The sequence below is a fragment of the Atractosteus spatula genome, chromosome 2, assembly GCF_055471065.1.
Source record: "Atractosteus spatula isolate fAtrSpa1 chromosome 2, fAtrSpa1.hap1, whole genome shotgun sequence".
NCBI classification, from domain to species: Eukaryota; Metazoa; Chordata; class Actinopteri; order Semionotiformes; family Lepisosteidae; genus Atractosteus; species Atractosteus spatula.
Window position 1 is genome coordinate 47108746 of NC_142707.1, and position 19875 is coordinate 47128620.

Below are 19875 nucleotides of genomic sequence, written 5' to 3' on the forward strand. Positions count from 1 at the left end.
TGGGCTTATATCAGCTGAAGAAATAATATGACAGCTTGAGATTAAGGTTCTTTTAGCTGTTCTTCAGCTTGTCGACATTTCATGCGCTGCAGCTTTGTGCTCTTTCCAAAAACATACTCCTGGGCAATTTGAATTTTTTTATGCCTGAGATCATCTCAGAGTCCCCCATCAACAACAACAGAGTGTAGCTGCTGGTGGGAGATGCACAGGATCTGTGCTTCTCTGAGATCATGCCACAGAAGCACATGCTGTTTTAAGGTCAGTCTGGAAATAAACAGGGTTATTTATTCTGTTATTAAGTTAACTGGGGCAAAGGTGAAAATGGATGTAGATCAGGAAAGCAGTTGATTAAAACTAGCTCTTTCACCTCTTCCTGTAAGATAATAAAGTTCTGTAATATACTGTAGAGCTAGTAAATCATTATTTGCTTAAACAGTATTTTATCGTTTTCCTACCTATTTTAGAGTTAAAGGAGAGCACAAGTCTTGGGTATATAACTTGAGAATGGGTGTTTACAGTGGCTCTGAGGGTACCCATTTGTAATATTTAGCCATCATTACTCCCTCATTCGAACAAATGGCTTCCTTCAGGCTAGCACCATTATCGTTGTTTAAACATGAAAATATAATTAAATGCAATATCTTTTCATAAGACATTAATCTGACTGCAGTAGCCACGTCCAATTTGGTCACTGTTTTCTTTACAGGCCTCCTGCAGTAATTACAAAGGAACTGTCTCAGGTCTAGTCGTCCTTTCCAGGATAAATTGTTTGACTTTATTCCATAGGTCACATTTTTGTTCAATTTGATCAAATGTGGTAAATTTGCAATGATTAATTTCTGGTTATATCTTTTGAAGCACCGTATTTAGTAGTTTGTCGATCCAGCTGTATATGAGTCTTTTATGTAGATCACTTTGTATGAATGATAAGAAGGCTTTTGGGTAAGTCTTGGTGATGTACAGTGGAACAGAATTCCTTGCAGTAGGTAGAGTTTGACAGTGTCACTGTCACAGAGTCAATAAGCTATACTGATGATTAATAGTGATTTCTGTGACTATGCAGCAGGCAGCACTGCAGAACGGGTTCAGGAGTCAATTAGCATTGTCCATCTTTATTCTTTTTAGTAGTTCAAGTTTGTGAACTGTATTTACCTGCTAGTTTATTCTCAGGCCCATATCAGTGCCCTTGCATGTGTCTGGCAGCAGGCAACAAAGAAGAAAACACTTTTTGGAGCAAAAAAAAAATGTATGAGCTTTTTTTTTCCCCCTTCTTCCTTTTTTGAATCCATGCCATGAGTTCCTGGCAGTCAGCCAGCTAGCCTCTGAGGAATAGGGATAATGAAGAGAGAATAAAAGAAAATCTGGAGACTGTGGCTGGTAATGCAGTATTCGTTTAATTGGGAGCAGGTATTGGTGCACACTACACAATTTTAATTGGAAATGGGAGAGTGAATTGTTAAGAAAGCAAGAAAGAAGCACGCATAAAGTTTTTTTTTTCCTTTTTCACAACCTCTAAGAGCCAGCCTGTATATGCCAGGGAAAGGAACTCAATTTAGGACAATTTGCTCAGCAAGCTAGGTTTTGATATCCCTGAGGGACAGAGATGAGGATGAAAATGAAACTGAAAGAGAACTTGATAAAATCACCTAGCACATACAATCTCGACAGAATAGGTTTTACTTGGTTATAGATATTCCAATCAATATGATTCTGTTTATATATCCTATAAGTGAAAAGCTAGAAAGGTTACAATAAAAAGTTTCTTTTTTTCCTTATACCATTATTTCAGAGAATAGGCAGCTTGCTACAGCGTGTTTGTAATGTAACATTTATCCTATTGTACAAAAGGGGCTTATAAATGACTAAATATTTGACAGTAGACAATTACGGAGGACATGCTTGCCAGGTCATGAACACGCTGGCTCTTAAAGTATGTTCCCAAAATAAGGTAGTACCTCCGTAAAGTAGCATCAGGGTTTCATATTGCTACAGAACTGCAGTCGAATGTTAATTAATGTACTGCAAGAAAGCTTTGAGTAACTAAAAAATAAATAAAACTGAAATGAACATGCTGTGTGGGACTGATTTATCTTTCTATTTTAGGTTTGAATTTTGACAAGACTGAGATGACTGATATTTAGAAGAAAATTTGGTATTGTTAAAAATGTACAACTGTGGCTTCATAAACATGAACATTTTGTCGTGGGTATATTTAAAAATAAACGTGTGGAGTTGTAAAATTCATTTTCTGTTATTGTCTGTTAGCTGACAATGTACAGTACGTTTTGTGTGAGCTATTCTCGTGGTGATATTCGTTTTTGAATTGCAAGAATAAAATATATACAGTAACTGTAATGTTTATCCCTTTTCTCACTGCTTTATCCAATACAGGATCAAGGGGGAGCAGGAGGCTAATTAGGGCACAAAGGGAATACACCCTGGACGAGACACCAGTCCATTGCAGGGCACACACAGACAAAAACACACACTCACACCAGGACCATACCTTCCAGTGTGTCTTTGGACTGTGGTGGGAAAACCGTGTGAACATGGGGAGAACATTAAAACTCCACGCAGATAGCATCCCAGATCCAAACCTGAGCCCAGAGTCCTGACAATGTGAGGCAGCAATGCTAACTACTACTCCACTGTGCTGCTCATAAGAACAACATTAGAAGTTAATTCTGTTCTTTAGCTGCGACAAATATTCCATTATAAAATAGATCTTTGAATGTTTTTTATACTCTGTATTCCTTTATTCTTTCAGTACTTTGATTTTACCATATCGGTAGCTTAATAAGGCTACTGCAGTTATTGAGGTGAAACTGTTGGGCTGGTGAGTACTTTATTCAATAAAACATTACAGCTGTTTGTGATATTCAAATAAATAGGATTGGTGAAACTGTGGTCTCAACACTTTATGATTGGAAAACCAAGAAGGCTAAATATATTAAAAAGCCCAAGGATGTGATCTAAATGTATACAAAGCTGAACCTTTTGATTATCATAATAATTTACATAATCTGTATTTAACTGTAGATGCCATTTTCTTTGCATCAAAAACATTCCTTTGGGAATATTTGAGCTTATATGTGAAAAAAAATGTTGCAAAAGTATATTCACTTAAAGACAACATTTTTTTCTTTTTCTGTGCAATGTAGATTGACATAGTGTCAAAAAGAAAATGTAAATATGGCATTATAAGGAATTGATCCTGGTGTACATAATCATGTCATTTATAGGAATGGAATTGGAAATGTGCTATGCAAAACATTACTGGTAATTATGTCCTATAAAAAAATGAAAAGACAACTACAAGGATTTCAAAGAAATCAACTTGTATATGTTGCTATGTGGTTCATACTGTAGAAAGAATGTCATGGTGTTTTATACAGTACATGTTTGTATTAAGCATGTGATTTAAAAATGCAATCAAGTTATCAAAAAAAAAATCAAAAACATAACATCCGAACCTTTTTAATATTACAGGATTTAATATTTTAATATTAAAGAAATTAATTTTCCTGATTTTAAAAAAATGCAAATAAAAGTTTGAATTGATTTCTCTTAAACAATCATGATTTGATCATTTTCTAAGGGTTAGTTATTGGATGTATTTTATAGAACGTTATCCTGTAATAAATCTTCAGAACAAAACCAACTAAATACAATGTTTTTTTTTTTAAATTGGTAAAATGTTTTTTAAAGCCATAAATAAGTCATATAAGTTGATAGGTGCATGGGTATTTTCACTGGGGCTGCATTGCTTTCGATGTATGTTTCTTTCTTGTCTTGCTTTTTTCTCTAATATTTTCTACTGTTTTGAACCCAAGAGGTTATTGCAAGAATCAGCAATTTTACCCAAAGACAGAAGTTTGAAGCCTTCTACTTTGTGTTGTGAGTTTGCTGGTGGTTATAGATTTTTTGGGATGAAACAGAGACATAGAAATCCTAAGCTACAGTGCCTTGTAAAAGTATTGAGACCCTTGCACAGTCACATTTTCCTGCTGTAAAGATTACAGTCACGACACTTTGAAGAAGAAATTAATATTTGTTATACATAATACTGTATATAGACAACCCACTTCAAACACAAAACAAAAAGAAGAAAGTAGAAGGAAGTAAACAGATAATGGATATGAACAAAATGACGATGATTACATAAAAATAATCTCTTTACTGTCGCAAATCTAAATAATTTAGACTGAGCAAACTACTGGAAAAAGTTGAAGGAAAACCTGCTTCAGACCTAAAACTAGGACAAACACTCACCTATCAGCAGCAAGGCTGGCCCTTGTTTTAGGGTTACTAGGCGACTGCCTAGGTCCCCAAGGCCACTAGGGCACCCCTGCAATGTGCAACACAACATTGTTTTTACTCAGCAGGTGGAAATGTGACCGAAAACTTCCCTCCAGTGGCTCTTTCTTTTTCTGCTAGGCTTTTAAGGTTTGATAGTTACGAATGATAATGTTATTAGTTGTGACTGTAAGTGTAGTACTTTATTTCACTGTCGATGTATTAAATGACTCTCATCTTCTCTGTAAGACAATGTCAGTGCGGTTTCAGCTGCTGCTGTACCAAATGACATTCCTTTAATTTCAGAAAGCAGTAAATGTTGTGATGATCAATTTTCTTAATCTTTTATCACATCTAACATGTAATGAAAAATTGCAAGGGACCTTTACGTGCGTTGCAGACTATGTTGTAAATGTTTAAAATTAAAATCATGTAGTTGCAACTGGTAAACGCACATTGTCCTCAAGAAGGACATACCTATCGGGCACTGAGAAAAGGAAGTGCAGAATAGAAGAGCAGGAGAAGCGATCTCAAAACAGGGGTATGCCAGTTCAAGTCACTGTAATAATCCATTTGTATTTCATTTGGTTTTGAGTCCATCAGATCCATGTAACTAGCAAACGGTAGGCATTTCTAGCCAGACATGTAGACTGCTTAAGGTGTTTTGCTAGATGTTAACAGATTCACATTATGATTTATAAATTTAAAAAATTAAAAATACAAGTTATTTTTCTAAAATATGTGTTTCTTGTTCTTTTTAGTAAGTTATTTTTTATATGTTCTATGAAGTTGGTTAATAACAAATTTCTATTTAAATATTTCATTAACTTAAATAGCAAATAAGTTTGGTGTGGGGGCTGGTAATAGTAGTGTACAGTATGTGCAAATCTTGATCTGAAGGGGCCCCTTTGCAAGATCTTGCCCAGGGTCCCCAAAAAACTAGGGCCAGCCCTGATCAGCAGGATAATGACTCAAAACACCAGACCAAAGCTACACTCGAAAGGTTTAAGAATAAGAAAATGAAAATCCTTGAATCTTGAGTGGCCCAGTGAAAGTCCTGGCCTGAATCCTATTGAGAATCTGTGAAAAGACTTGAAAACTGCTGATCCAGCAATTTGCGAGAGCATGAGCAAATCTATTAAGATGAATGTGCAAAAGTACACCAAGCCAGTGTGTAAATTTGGTAGGAATGTACTCAAAAAGACCTGTGCTGTAGTTGCTGCCAGCATATTTTAGTTCTTTCTCTTTAGTTTTTGCTGACATTTACCAAAAACCTTCTTAACCCTTTAGTTTGAGCATTCAGGATTTGAATAGAATATTAAGTTTTCAAATGTGTATGTCTATGAAATTGTCATTTAAAAAACATGGGGTGTTATAGGAAGGGTCTGAATTGTTTTGAACGGCACTGTACTGTTTATGTACTTTAGAATACTTACTGTATTTAAGAATGACAGAAAAACAGGAAAATCTACCCAGATGACAGAAATACAGTGAAGCAGACTTTAGTGCTGCACATGTTGTTGCACTTCATGTTTGATTATGCCTTTACTTTAAATAAAAAAAATCTTCTTATGTAGATGTACAGTTCATAACTCAGCTGTGAATTTATGTCATGGTGCTCTCTCATACATCTTCAGTAATCTACATGCAGCAGGTACCCTGCTGTTTGCCGGTTTTTAAAAATAGTAAAGGAAGCATTTTTTAGGTCTTGAAGAAGCCTTACTTACAAATTGAGCTTCAAAGGTAACCGAGCATCATATAAGGGACAACTAATTCAAGTCAGTTATTCATATTTTTCCCTGTTTTGCTTGTTTGTTTGCTCACATAATGCATGCAAACTGAAATGACACCTGTACTTTCATTTTACTACCTTGTAGTGAGGTTTTATTTTTCTGTCTATTTTTCCCTTTGATAAGTTTAAGTGTTACACTTATACTAATTAATTATATGTAGAAAACTGAGTGTTGTCTTTGAAATAAATTCATAAAATTTTCAAGGCTTCAAAGAAATGGATGCACTGCCATACGCTCTGTTTTTAACACTTAAAAAAAAGCTGTCTTCTAATTTTTTTTTCACAAATCGTAAAGAAAGAAAATTTGAGGCGTTTAATCAGTTTTAGTATGCCTCCTAAATATTTCATTAATAATTACTATCAACTGTTTTTATAGTACAGCAAATTCCATACTATATTTAATGCTTAATCAAAAATATATACACAAAAATTGATTTTATAGTATAAGATGTGGTCCACTGATATATTATATAATTATATTATAAATAGATCCAAAGTTACAAAATGCCTGTTAATGTTATTAGTCAAATGTAATGTCACTTATTTTTATTCATCAATTTCACTTCGGGATCAATAAAGTCTTATCTATCTTATCTATCTATCTTATCTATAATAATGATTAATTCAAAAACATCAGTGTATAAAGAAGCCTCCATTCTAAAGCTAGAAAAGCGAGCTAGTAATCACAGAGATTGAAGTGGCAGTCCAGGCCATGAGCAGAGCTGGATTCATTTTGAAAGAGTTGCACAACAAAAGAGAGTAAATTGGAATCTGGAATTACATACAACTGTGTATTAATTTGTCAAATACTTCCTTTGTGTTTGCTTTAGCATTTTCATTCTGAACCGCTAACATTCCTGATTAATCCAGGCATCCTTGTCCTTTAGCCATTGATAGGACTATGTAATGACTGATGAGACATGCATAGCACTGCTGCACCTAACATTTGCTTCTGCAGTTATGATATTTGCTTTTGCAGAAACCATTTAAGTGGTTTAGGAAGAGGAAGGAAAACACTTATCTCATTTATTCTGTATTTCTTGGACCATTTTAAGTGTATGTCTTGTTACAGAAAGTATTTTAGAAAGCAACTTATATTCAGAGCTACACTGTATTCAGAACTACACTGGGTATGTCTAAACACTTCAAAGATGAACGTTTCGGTTGTGCTGTACAGTGTGTTCTGTTTTTGCCTGGTTGTTGAGTGGCAATAAAAATACTTTTCGAGTAAAACCTCAGCCAGCCATACTTGACAGAGTTGAAACTGAGCTCGTCAAAATGTTACTAGTAGATAGTAACAACACAACCATCAGCAGCTCATTGGGTCCATATACAGTATGTTATTTCCTTTTCAACTAGTGAGCAGAGGGCAGCATAGTGGCACAGTGGTTAGCGTTGTGAGGCCCCAGTTTCAATTCCTGGGGTGCTATCTGCGTGGAGTTTGTATGTTCGCCCTGTGTTTGCATGGATTTCCTCCAGGTGCTCTGGTTTCCTGAAAAAAAATCCTCTATTGTCTAAAGACATACTGGTGGGTTAATTGGCTTCCAGGAAAATTGGCCTTGGTGTGAGTGTGTGTGTTTGTGTCTGTGTGCCCTGTAATGGACTAGCATCCCATCCAGTGTGTGTCCTGCCTTATGCACGTGGCTCACTGGGTTAGCCTCTGGCCCCCCCATGACTCTGAATTAGATAAACTCGTTTAGAAAATGGATGGGTAGGTGGTGTTGACTGAATATTATTATACTGTTGGCAAGCAATCTGATTTCATAGCAATGCCAGGTGATCAGTGATAGTCATTTGATTTGTTAAAATGACAAAAGTTGATTAGCTTAATAGGGTATATTAATTAGTAAAAATAACCATTAAAAATACCTGATGAAAGAACAGCAAAAAATGGGAGGCTTCAACATTCAGCAGACGGGTCCAGAGAAAAGAGGAAGAAATTCCAGGAGGAAATTGCCCACGCATCAGCAGAATGACGGGAGCTTGCAGTCAGCATGAAGTTGATCTGCATAGGGTGGTCTTTAGATTGCCATCTTCTGTGGAACAAGAAGATCGAGAGATATGGGGTGTCATTTACCAGTGAGTGCTGTTTTGTCCTAAACAGACTTGACATAACACCTGGTATAGAGACGCCATTGGTGACTTACTGGAACCAGCTGGTTGGCCAGTGGATGTGTGATGATAAAGGCTGGATGGCTAGAGACTCAGTTATACAGTGGGGAAGTCTTCGAGTCAATAGCTTTTCCATTTCTGGAACCCCACCCGAAAGTGATGATTGCCCAGCAGGACCAAACAGCAGGAGGATATGATTTAAAGAAAACAATGTTAAGGTCTTGCCGTGGACAGTAGTGCATCAGAACATCTGTGGGCCTTATTTTCCAACATCAACATCAGGTAGCAGTGATCTGGCTGATCAGGCCTATGCATAAACACTGTTGAAACTTTAACATTTTCTTGCTTATAATGTATCATGTTTCATTGTGAACAGCTATGATTCTTTCATCTGTATTTTTTATCATATTTTCTTTGATTTTATGTGATACCTGTGTTTTATAGAATTTGATTAAATCTCTCAGCTTGATATACCTTTCTTTATTTTTGTACTGCATGGAATTTTTAAGACTATCAGTTTTAAAATAGTCTTCAAAGTTTCAGCCTTAGAAAACTGTTAATGAAGACAAATATCTAAATCCATTCTATGTTATGATTCTTTGTGATCCAGATAGGGAATCTGGAAGATCATTACACCTTTAAGGACATTGTGGGTTCCAGAAGCAGACAGAGCTTGGAGGCCAAACTTTACATGGGATCAGGGGTGAGTTATTGTTCCATTCCTTGAGAATCAAGTGTAGGAATGCCTAAGTCTTTATTAAATGTTTAAATAAAACAAAAATGCAATACTTCTGTTATTAAAGCTACATTATTATTATTATTGTTATTATTGTTTTTGCTGTTGTTGTTTTGTTTTTAAATCTTCAGACCGTACAAGCAAGGTAAATATTTGTTCTGAAATGTGTAAGGAGTGCAGTGGTCATTAAATAATACTACTCATTTTTTACTAAATGCTTCATGAGAAACTTCAATTTTCTGTTACTCTAAGACTTAAACTGAAATTAACTAATTTTGGATTCTTAAATTAGCTGCTTCTAGAATTTAATGTTAATTGTTACAATAAGCATTTTTCATTTTGGCTTTTCAAAAACAAATAATTATTGCTTTTAAAACATACTTCTCCCGGAAAGCAGTTTATAGTTGTAGGTAGCCTTTACAATAAAAAAACGATTATCCATTTTTTTTACTATGTAATTAGAATTCCACTTTTGCACAATATTAAAGAATGATTTCTTACTTTTTGATAAATTAGAAAATAGTCAATATGAGATGCATGATGGAATTGTTATATAATAATAATAATAATAATAATAATAATAATAATAATAATATTGTAGTAAGGCTACAATAAGTTTTTTGTAAGGGTACTTAACCTATGATATGTCATGCTAGTTGTTTTGCACTTATCTTGTTAATGTCTTATGAGAATGTGTTTTAATTTATTATTATTAATGTACTGTATTATTTATTTTTGTAAGAACAACATACAGAATACTAGATTCCACTGAGGATTGTTATCACCATGGGTACTGTTTTTTTGGGGGGGATTCTTTGAATTTTTATGTGATGCACAAAGTCTTATCAATATGATATAGCTGTGTTACAAGGATGTTTTGATTTAATAAATTTAAGAGCATTAGAGCAAAGAGCAAAATCTGAACCCTATTCCACATACCTGGTTTACAGTTATTGTTCTACAGTCCAGACTAATGCCATAGTCTTAAACAGACACTGTTTAGGCTAACTAATAAATCTAGCAACAGAAAAGGTCTCAATTAAAAATATGGGATATGTCATTTTTAAATCACATCCTGGGGTCATGGTTTTAACAAGTACATATCATCTTAACTATTTATTTTATATGAACCTTTCACCATGAGATATACATACAATTGTATGTAATTAGCAGAGTTTTGCTCTTTAGCTTTTAGATCAACAGAGGTTATTGATTAGATAAAGACTACTTTTAATAACCCTGTTTTTCCATCCCAGTGTGGTATTGAACAATTTGTGATGAATATAATGTCCTCCCACATGTACAGTATGTGAGTATGGGGGCGCAGTGGTTAACTGGGCTACCTTGCAGTGCTGGAGCCTTGGGTTCAGTTCCAGTCTTGGGGTGCTATCTGCGTGGCATTTGTGCGTTCTCCCTGTGTTTGTGTGGGTTTCCCCCACTTGCCCGCAGTCCAAAGACCTCCCAGTACTGTAGGTTAATTGGCTCCTGGGAAAACTGGCCCTGATGTGAGTGTGTGCGCATTTGTGCCTGTGTCTGCCCTGCAATGGACTGGCATCCCATCCAAGGTGTATCTTGCCTTCCACCCGCTGCTTGATGTGACAGATAAAGTGGTTAGGAATGTATTTCTTCAATATGTTAGTAATTGTGCGTAAAATGAGCAAGCTGTGTGACAGGTGGCAGGGTATCATGAGCTGAGAGCAGTGTAACTGGAAGGCCTTCACCTGGCCTGAATGTGGTACGACTTGTGTGCCAGCAGCTTTTTCAGTGAAAGCTGCATCGCTAACTGGGATACTGACTGCGAGCTCTTGCTGTGTTAAAACTAACAAATGCCTCTGACAGTGGACAAGCTGGAGGAAAGCGTGCATTACCGTTATCCATCCCATGCTGGTGCCCTGATCAACAACTGGTCATTCCCAATGTGGGAAATACAAAAAGGATAAATGATGAATAAAAATACATCAATGGTACTAAAAAAAGGAGTATAGCTTACTAGAAAATGTTAACTGCATAGTCAAAAGTCTACAAAGGCCTGCTATGTTATATTTACAGAGAGGGATCAAAATTACATGTGGGGAAAAAATTGGATTCCATATCTGGGAGAAATGGCATGCTTCTAGAAACATCAACTTGGTTTCCAATTCAGTAGCCTTTCTGAGGCATGCTTTATGCATTATCTGCAGCAGAATTTTCTTTATAAAGCTCTCCCTTGTATCCCATAAAGTGTGTAGTCATAGTGAAGAGTCATAGTGAAAATAAAGACATTCCCACCAATATGGCTTTAAAACTGCATTCAAAATGTCTCACCAGTAGTACTGCAGTATTAAAGACTCAGGGGGCCAGGAGAGGTTTATCAAACATTTAAATTAAAACAGAACTGCACAAGTTGTTGTGGTGATCTGATATGTAATATTTCTGCATTGTGTATCAAAAAGTGCCTGGGAGGTTAAAATCTAGTCAGATCTAGAGGATTCATGTCTGGTTGAAAAGTAAATTTTGGAGTTATTCCAGTACTATCTCTCTAGCATACTATAGCACACACTAACCACAAAACAGAAAATCTAAAATTAGGGTAGCCATTTACCCTAGGGGAGTAATGGGGCACAGTGTTTTGAGTTCTGGAGTTTGAACCCCAGGCGATACATGTGTCTTTAAACAAGGCACTTCACTCTAATTGTTACAGATTTTAAAATACCCAACTGTAGAAATGCAAGCTGCTTTGGATGAATGTGTCAGCCCAGTAAATTAGTAAGAGTAATCAAATTTTCCTTTCTTTTATTCTGTGCAAAAGAGCATGCTGCCACGTACTAATTCTTATTAACAAACATAGCAACGTCTCGCATTTGAGATTCATCCATCATTGCAATATCAAGATTTCATCTTCACAGTATATCCCATCAGACTTGTCTGTTAGGAGAATTTAGCCCACGTCTTCCAGGACAAAACACAAACATTAGTCATGCGTATTGCAAACCAAATCCAGGGTAGCTGGATTTGGGTAGCTGCGTCAGCATGCGTAGGCTGCAAAGGAACAAGTAATGGGGTTATTCCATGCTGAAAAAAAGAAGAAAGAATACACAACGTTTCGGCCGTGGAGCCTTCTTTCAGGTGAAGAATGGAATAAACCTATTACTTGTTCCAAAGATATACTGTACATGAAGAAAGAAGAAGTATGTGATTAACATGTAGAATAAATGAAGAATACATAACAGATGGAAAACATAATGGAAGAGATTGCATAACAGACAATAATTAATCCTTGTAGTTGAGTGCTAGTGCATCCACCATCTCCTCATCCCAAACTGCAACAAAAAATAGAAAATAGGGGCCAGAGGTATGACCCTTAGTTTTAGATGGCCATACTGGTATCAAATATGTGATCATCTTACTGATTTTTTTACAGTTTTAATACACATTGGTTTTCAGTTTATTTTGAATATATTGAGTCATATTTGGTGATATTATATAATCCTTAAGTTAAAATAACTCATATACAAGTTTTATAAAGGCTATAGAAATTGTATACGAGTTATTTTAACTTAAGGATTATATAACTGGTAATAGAAATTGTGACTGAATTTCAGGTCGATTTTGTTCATATATGAAAAGGATATCTTCTCAACTTCTCATTACCTAGCTGTCTTTAAATCGTGGAATGAATCTTTTCCCCAGAAAGTACTATTTTGAATAAAAACTGAAGACATTGAAATAAAAAAATCCTTTTCTGCCACATAATCTTTGTACAACAAAATGTAACCTTGATATAATCATCATTATTCTCAAATGCCATTATTAACATCAATTAAGTACACAAGTACAAAATAAGTTGAATTTTACTTTGAGGTGGATTTGAAAACCAAGGAGCTCCTCCTGTTCACTTTAGCCATCTACATTGAAGTGTGATTATTACTATAGTTTGAGTGCAACAGTGGCAAATATTGCTGTTTTCAGCAGTTGCTGTTGCTGTTGGCACCCTTGACAAGATCTTGGTGATAATAAGAGTGAAGCGCTTAAGGGCTTCAGCAGCAGTAAATCCATGTAGTGTTGGTGCCTCAGTTCACAGGTGCGCAGTATCAGTGTTCTGGTTTGTCCCAGTCAAGTGCTTGTGTTGGGAAGAAGACTGGCAGTAGGACGCCTGTAGGTCTCTGTTGACAAAGCAATAGGTATGGGCTTACAGCTTGTGCTACAGAATTAATTAAAAAGAGACGATACCAGTGACAGCCCCAGAGAAGCAAAGTTTCAACAAATGGTTAGTAAGCTATTTAGAAGATAAATTTGTGTGACTCCTTGTGTGAAGTTTCAAGCTAATGTTGGCCTCCGATGTATTTAGTTCATTGTTTTGTAGACCAGCAGGGACCTCTTAGCTGAAATAAATGATAAGAGATGGGAAATAAAAGAGAAAAGAGAGTTCATTGCCTGCATCATACAAAATAGTACTCTGTGGAAAATATACCTTCCGTGAACTGACATATCCATGTTAATTTACACAAATTACACCTGCCCTTATTTTGAAACTTTAAATTTCTTGGATCAGGATTGTTTTTTTTTCAAAATATTTCTTTAGAAATATAAGGCTTCTCGAGAAAATATATTTGGTTGACCTTAGATTGGGTTTAAAAAAATGCACATATTTGCTCATTGAGATTGTAGCTCTTTTTTTTACCAAATTCTTTGATACATATTACTAAAGACTGTTATGCTGATTTGCTGGGTTAATATGAAAACCCTTACAGGTAATTCTCATATCTGCCCAAGACTGAATAAGGACCTACTGCTTTTGTGAACATGTTCGAGGTCTTTAAACCTTTGGTTTTCAAGTAATTCATTTTAAAGTTATGTAATGAACGGCCGACATACTGTACAGGTTGTGCGAGCTGGTTGCAGTGTGGTGACGGCACCGCCCTCTACTCCTCCGTGCATAACAGGGATGTTAGCTGCCCAGGCTGATGAAGGCCTTCTTTAGCTCAGCCAACAATCTCCCTGTTGAGCAATGCCGGAGACCCGGGTTCGGTCCTGAGGCGGGGGACGAACTGGGGCAGGAGCAGCAAGGGCCGAAATTCTAACAACCCGAATTTGCTATGGTTGTTTTAATGGTTAAGAGGTGGACACATGAATAACAGATTTGTCTACTGTTTCTTAGTACAGGGGCTAACTGGGCTTATTGGCCAGAATTCTAATATCTCATATAGTATTTGAATTGCGGTTACAATGTCCTACCCTGGCGTAATTCACATAGCAAGATCTCTTTTAATGTGAAGGTATATGGATTAAACTGTCTGAATATATTAACTAAAGTGTATATTTACCTACAAAAAAGTTTGTGCCACAAAATGTATGTAAGAATGAAAACCTGCATGCTTTAAATTATGTAGTGTACACAAGACACATTATGTTTCTTTCTTCACTGCTTTACCATCATTTAAAGCTGTAATTAACCAATACAGATTCTGCATCCTGTAATTTACACAGCAGATAAACTCATATGCGATTTTAGATTGGCTGCTTTGGTTTCTTTTTGTGGTAGTGCACAGATGGAGTATTGTAATGATTCTTTATGCCACAGTGAAATTGTGTCTACACATTTAAGTGGGAAACAGACAAACAAGTACATATAATTATTAAAATCACCAAATAAATTGAACAGAATTAGTCAGCAGCCTGAATGACACTGACACACGGTGGTAATCATTTTAAGACAAACACACTGAAAAATAAATGAGAGAAAACTGATTCCTAGTCATTTTTTATTCCTAGTCATATTAACCATTAATCATTAAGTCAGCACTCTCTTTTGTATAGTGCTGCAGTACTGCATGTATTACATGCTTAATTTTTGTATTATACACAAGTATTTGATTAGAAAATAAAACATACACACAGAATTCCTTGCATTGTATTTGTAAAGTAGTCATAATAATACCAAATGGAATGTATTTTATCCTTGCTGCAAAAATCCTGACTTTCAGTATGAGTGATAGCATAGTCATTTAAGTGCTGCATAGAACAGCACTATATCCGTATACAGTATCTTCTCCACAACCCAAATTCAGTTTTGCTGCCTACAGTATAATTTACAGAGCACAAGCACAACAATCTTCTCCGTAATACGTTACCAGGGCAACCGACACCTACCGTGATGTGTTGTAACGGCTCTTAGCAAGTACTAAGAGGCATTATAACGTAATTCCTGTCCTGTCTGGTCCCATCCTGTGTAGCTGCTTTGTAAATCAGATAAAAACAGTTAACCCAATTTAGTGCTGGGTTTTACAGGCACATACAGTACTGTTGTAAAACATATCTTCACCTTTGAACCAGCAGAGTCTTTTCTTTTTTCAGGCTCCAGTCTGCTCTTAAAGAGGGACACGGGTTTCTAAAATGCGTACCACCCAGCACAGATGTAAATATCAGTCTATGAATGCCGCAGAAATATCTCATTTACACAGCTTGTTTCAATTGAATCTGATCCGAACACATTTATGCAAACTGGGGATCCCCGCTGTATTCTGATGCCTGGGTTATGAGTATAGTTGGTTTATGAAGATTTATTCACTGATTTTCACATATTATCATTTGTTTGTCACTACTTTGACAGACTGCTTCATTTGAAATGATTTTCCTCTTTTAATATTTTACGTTGAAGTTTCATTCCCTCAGTGATTTCTGAACAATGGCAATGTGCTGTGCCTGCAGAGGCCCAGTGTCATGTTGTGCTATCTGAACTTCTGAGCCCTGCAGAATTAATTGCTAGGACAGGTTACATGTGGAACACTCCAATATTTCTAGAGGTTCTCCTGGCTTTTGTTTGATTTTACATTTAGATTGAACCCGAACATTGGCACTCAGCCTCTGAAGCAAGTGCTAAGATCTCTCCTGAAACACTTCGGAACTACTTCTTTGTTTGCCTTTATAGTATTTGATATTTCCTTTGAAGGAGAAGCACACTTGAGAGAGCCATTGATCCTAGGCTCTGCTTTCTCTTTAATATCTCGAAAAACTAAGCTAATATGGCTTAGAGATGCTAGTGCTTCTTGCCTTCTCGAGCAGGTGCTGAGTTTGGAGCATCATCCCATACCATGCCTTTGGCTCAGGATGGAGTTTTTTCAAAAAATAATTGTGCTGTGTTTTTGGAATTAATTTGGAAACATGGGAATGTAGGAGTTTTTTTTTAAATATCACTTCATTTTACAGATCTGTAAAATGTTTCTTGTTTCTTGTGGTTGTTTCTGTAACACCTTTTCTTGTTTTCTAAGTCTTTTTACATTCGTCCATGTACCTGTGGTGTCTTTGCTTTTCTTGCGGATAATGTTGCGGTTAAAAGAAAAATAATTACTCCAAATAATCCTCAAAACAGTGCTCACAACCAGAATTCCTTTCTGACAATTACTAATTTAAGTGTAATTAAATTTGTTAAATCTAGAAGTGTTTTCAGTTATATGCGTAGCATCAGTAGTTCTCAGATGAAGCTTAGTAAAACTGTTATCTCTCACTTTTAATTCATTTGAATGTTTTAATTGAAATATTAAATTTATATTACTTAAGTGAAACATGAAAAGATTTTTGGTAATGAATCTATTTCAATATCCTGAGCAATTTTGTAGTAATTACTGATAGCTGATTATATAACTGTCTTCAAGCAGTAGGTTCCATTTATTGTAGGGACAAACTTGTATCAGATTAAATTAAAATAATTATATTACATTTTAGTACTGATTGTTTCTTAAAATGTACAATAACATCTTCAGTTCAATCAGTTACAAGCATCCAACCTGCAGTATCTGAATTCAATTTTCAAGTGTTTATAAAATATATTGCCAAACTGTAGATTTGGTCCTTGATAATGGTGGAGGATGGTTCCATTTTGTTTTGTTAATTTATTGACTTGTGATTACAAATTGATCGCTAGTTTTACATGGGAGGTGGTTTGGAGTATTAGGTGGTATTAGGTATTTCTAAAATAGGTATTTTAGAAAAAACAGATGCATTTAGACATTTCAACAAAATACAGATTGCTTAGAAACTAATATGAGATATAGCTAAGTCTTTATATTTTTCTTTTATGTATCGTAACACCGTAATGCCACTTTAGCTGTGTTCCAACTCTGTGATCGAAACTGCCTAAAAAAAGATTATTCACAGGGACAATGATTAGTCTCTGCACGAAGAAAAAAGCTGCCATTCTGCCACCAGGGCACAAAGATGTTTTTTTTTCAATAACAGTGTCCACAAAAAAAAAAACAGAACTCCAGTGCCTCGGAGCGGTCTGCCTTTCGGGTAGAAGAATCCATTGATAAAAGATAACCACGGCTCCTGTCTAATTGCATGTTTATGTTGCTGCACAGTAGTGGTGGGCTTTCTTTTTCTCCTGTAAGTTGTAATGAGTGTGACCTAATTAAAGCACAAAGCAGGAGTGCTAGCTGAGCAGGAAAGTAATGGCGGCAGTCCTTAATTCCTCGGAACCTCGCTCAGAGCTGGTTCCCATGTAAAGATGCTGTCCCCAAAGCCACCGTTGTTTCCTTTTGCCAGATGCAGGTGTTCCCTACTGCTGTCAGGCTGCGATGATTAATGAGGATTTCCCCCATTGAAAGCAGCCTTTGCGGCATTATTCGGGGCATCTTTGGAACTGTCGGGGGAGACAGGGACAGAAGTGAACAACCAATTATTTGGCCATCAAGGAGGCAGCAAGACAAAGACATTAAGCAGGACAGGATAGCAGAGCTATTGTCTTAAAATATTAGTCTATTTCAATAGATTTTTTTGTTGCCAGACAAAAGAAACCTTGACATTTGAACTTTGTGGACGGTTTTTGAGTAATAATTAAAGCATTTAAAAGTCATCCTCTTTGGAGAAAATGTAGTAATAACAGAATCTGTAAAATGCTAGGAGCCGTGTACAGTTCTAAAGAGAGAGATACATCTTTTTGTGCTCTTGCATTTCACAGTAGAGTTGGAATGTACCTCAGCTGGTTATGGTTTCGTGTTCAAAATATTCTTCGTCTATGAAGCATGATAATTGCCCAGCGCTTTATTGCATACATATTTATAAATTTATCTGCAGCTCCAAAAGAAGATTAAACACATTTAAACATTACCTTTTGCTCATTTGGGTCTGCATGGATATTTGATACTACAGTACATTTTTTTTTTTACATTCTCCTTTGCGCAATTTTCTGTCTTGTGGGAAAACAACAGGTGAGGCATCAGGGACCAAAGAAGCCTTACATGTGGAAAAGTTGACTCAACTAATATGTCTTTCAAGATAACTTTATGTCTTCTTAAAACATATTAGTTTTGCAATGATATTTTACTGCCTGGCTACAATCTATGAATCAATTAAACAATGAAAGTACTGTAGCTCTCAGAAAGTAGAATACAATTTCAGGGTACATGTTGGTCTCTATTAGGTGCAGAAAGTGAGATCCTGTGTATTTGCTGAAGTTCACTTGTAAACATCAATTATAGACGTGTAATTTGCTCAAAAGAAGCAATACAACTATTTTCAAATGCTGCATGTGCTGACAGAGGTATAGTATTGGGGAAACACTACTTATTTCTTGCTTTAAAACAATATTTTACCGTGGCCGTAAGGAAGAAATTGTTTTTTTTTATTTTAAACATTTAGAAAATGTTTTTTTTTCCATAAACATTTAACTTTACAATTTTGAAGATAACACTGGGAGGGATAGAAAGTCAGCCCCTTAAAAAGCAACTCTTGCATTGTACCATGACAGAGAAAATGCACTGGTTCTCATTAAGATATATTTGTTAAATCTAAGCTTTCTCTCTTCCAAGCTCAACTGTTGTGTCATTAGTAGAGAAGGCAGAATTTACATGATTACTGAGCAGAAGCAAAAGTGAAATAGGTAAATGTCAGTATTTTTTAATATGTTGTACATGACTGTCCAATTTATTTGTCTTTTAGAAATTATTAAACAAATTCAATGATTTCGTTAATCTCCAGGCTTTTATTAAACAATATAAATGTTGAGCAGAAACACAACTCCCTGCGGTCTGACTAGTGTATGTACAGTACGTGGATCAAGAATCGGCGAATGCACACGAAAGAGTGTGTCATCTCATGGGGCACAACTCTGTTGCTCTAATTCAAGAAATAGTTTACTGCAGGGGACTGCTTTCGGCCTATCGCTTTCCCTGATCTACAGTACATCAATGATTTAGGTTCTGATAAATTTACAGGTGTATAGAGGAGCAAACACACAAACAGTGATAAGGGAATCCCAGAAAGACTTAAATAAAACCATGAATGAGGTAGACATGTTACAAATTGTTCTTACTGTTGATACCTGCAAAGTAATCCAAACAAGAAGTACTGTAGGAACACAGTCCATACTGTATATTACCTCTATGCATATCAGGTTTAATGGTACACTTCTATGTTCTCATCAGGACAATGTGAAAAAGCAATAATAAAAGCAAACAGAATGTTTTTGTATAGCTTGGTAGCAAAACGTATGGAATATAAATGCAAAGACGTTAACACTCAAGCTTTACAGTGCACTAGTAGTATCATTCAGAATATCGTGTTTAATTAAAGTCAGGATATCACAAAAATGATAGCATAGCCACAGAAAGAGTTCATGGAACCAACAGGAATGATTCCTGGTTAAGGGAGCTAAATCTCTTCAGTCTAGAACAAAGGAGACAGAGAGATGTTTTGATCCAAATCAATCAGACCCTTAGGTGTAAACAGGGTCCACCCGTGGGACTACATCTGACTCACTGGCTAAACAGGGGCATGTTTCACCATTGGGAACTAAAAGGAATTTCGATTAGGGTGGCAAATAGGAAATGTTTGTTTAGACAAAGAGCGGTGGGTGTCTGGAACATACTTCCCAACCAGGTGGGTGACAACTAAAGTAAGCTCTGAGCTCCTTTAATAAGAAAAGTGAACAAAATGTTAGATTCACTTGGCTAATAATTTGCTT

General features: G+C 36.0%; 1 protein-coding gene across 1 annotated transcript in view; it reads left to right on the forward strand.

Annotated features, from left to right (window-relative positions):
* The window catches only part of LOC148839769 (PC3-like endoprotease variant B), a 341720-nt gene that overhangs the window by 58492 nt on the left and 263353 nt on the right, over positions 1-19875 (forward strand). Inside the window, exon 3 of the mRNA XM_088938784.1 lies at positions 8811-8903. Within this exon, the coding sequence (XP_088794910.1) occupies positions 8811-8903 (93 nt within the window). The remainder of the gene's footprint in view (positions 1-8810; positions 8904-19875) is intronic.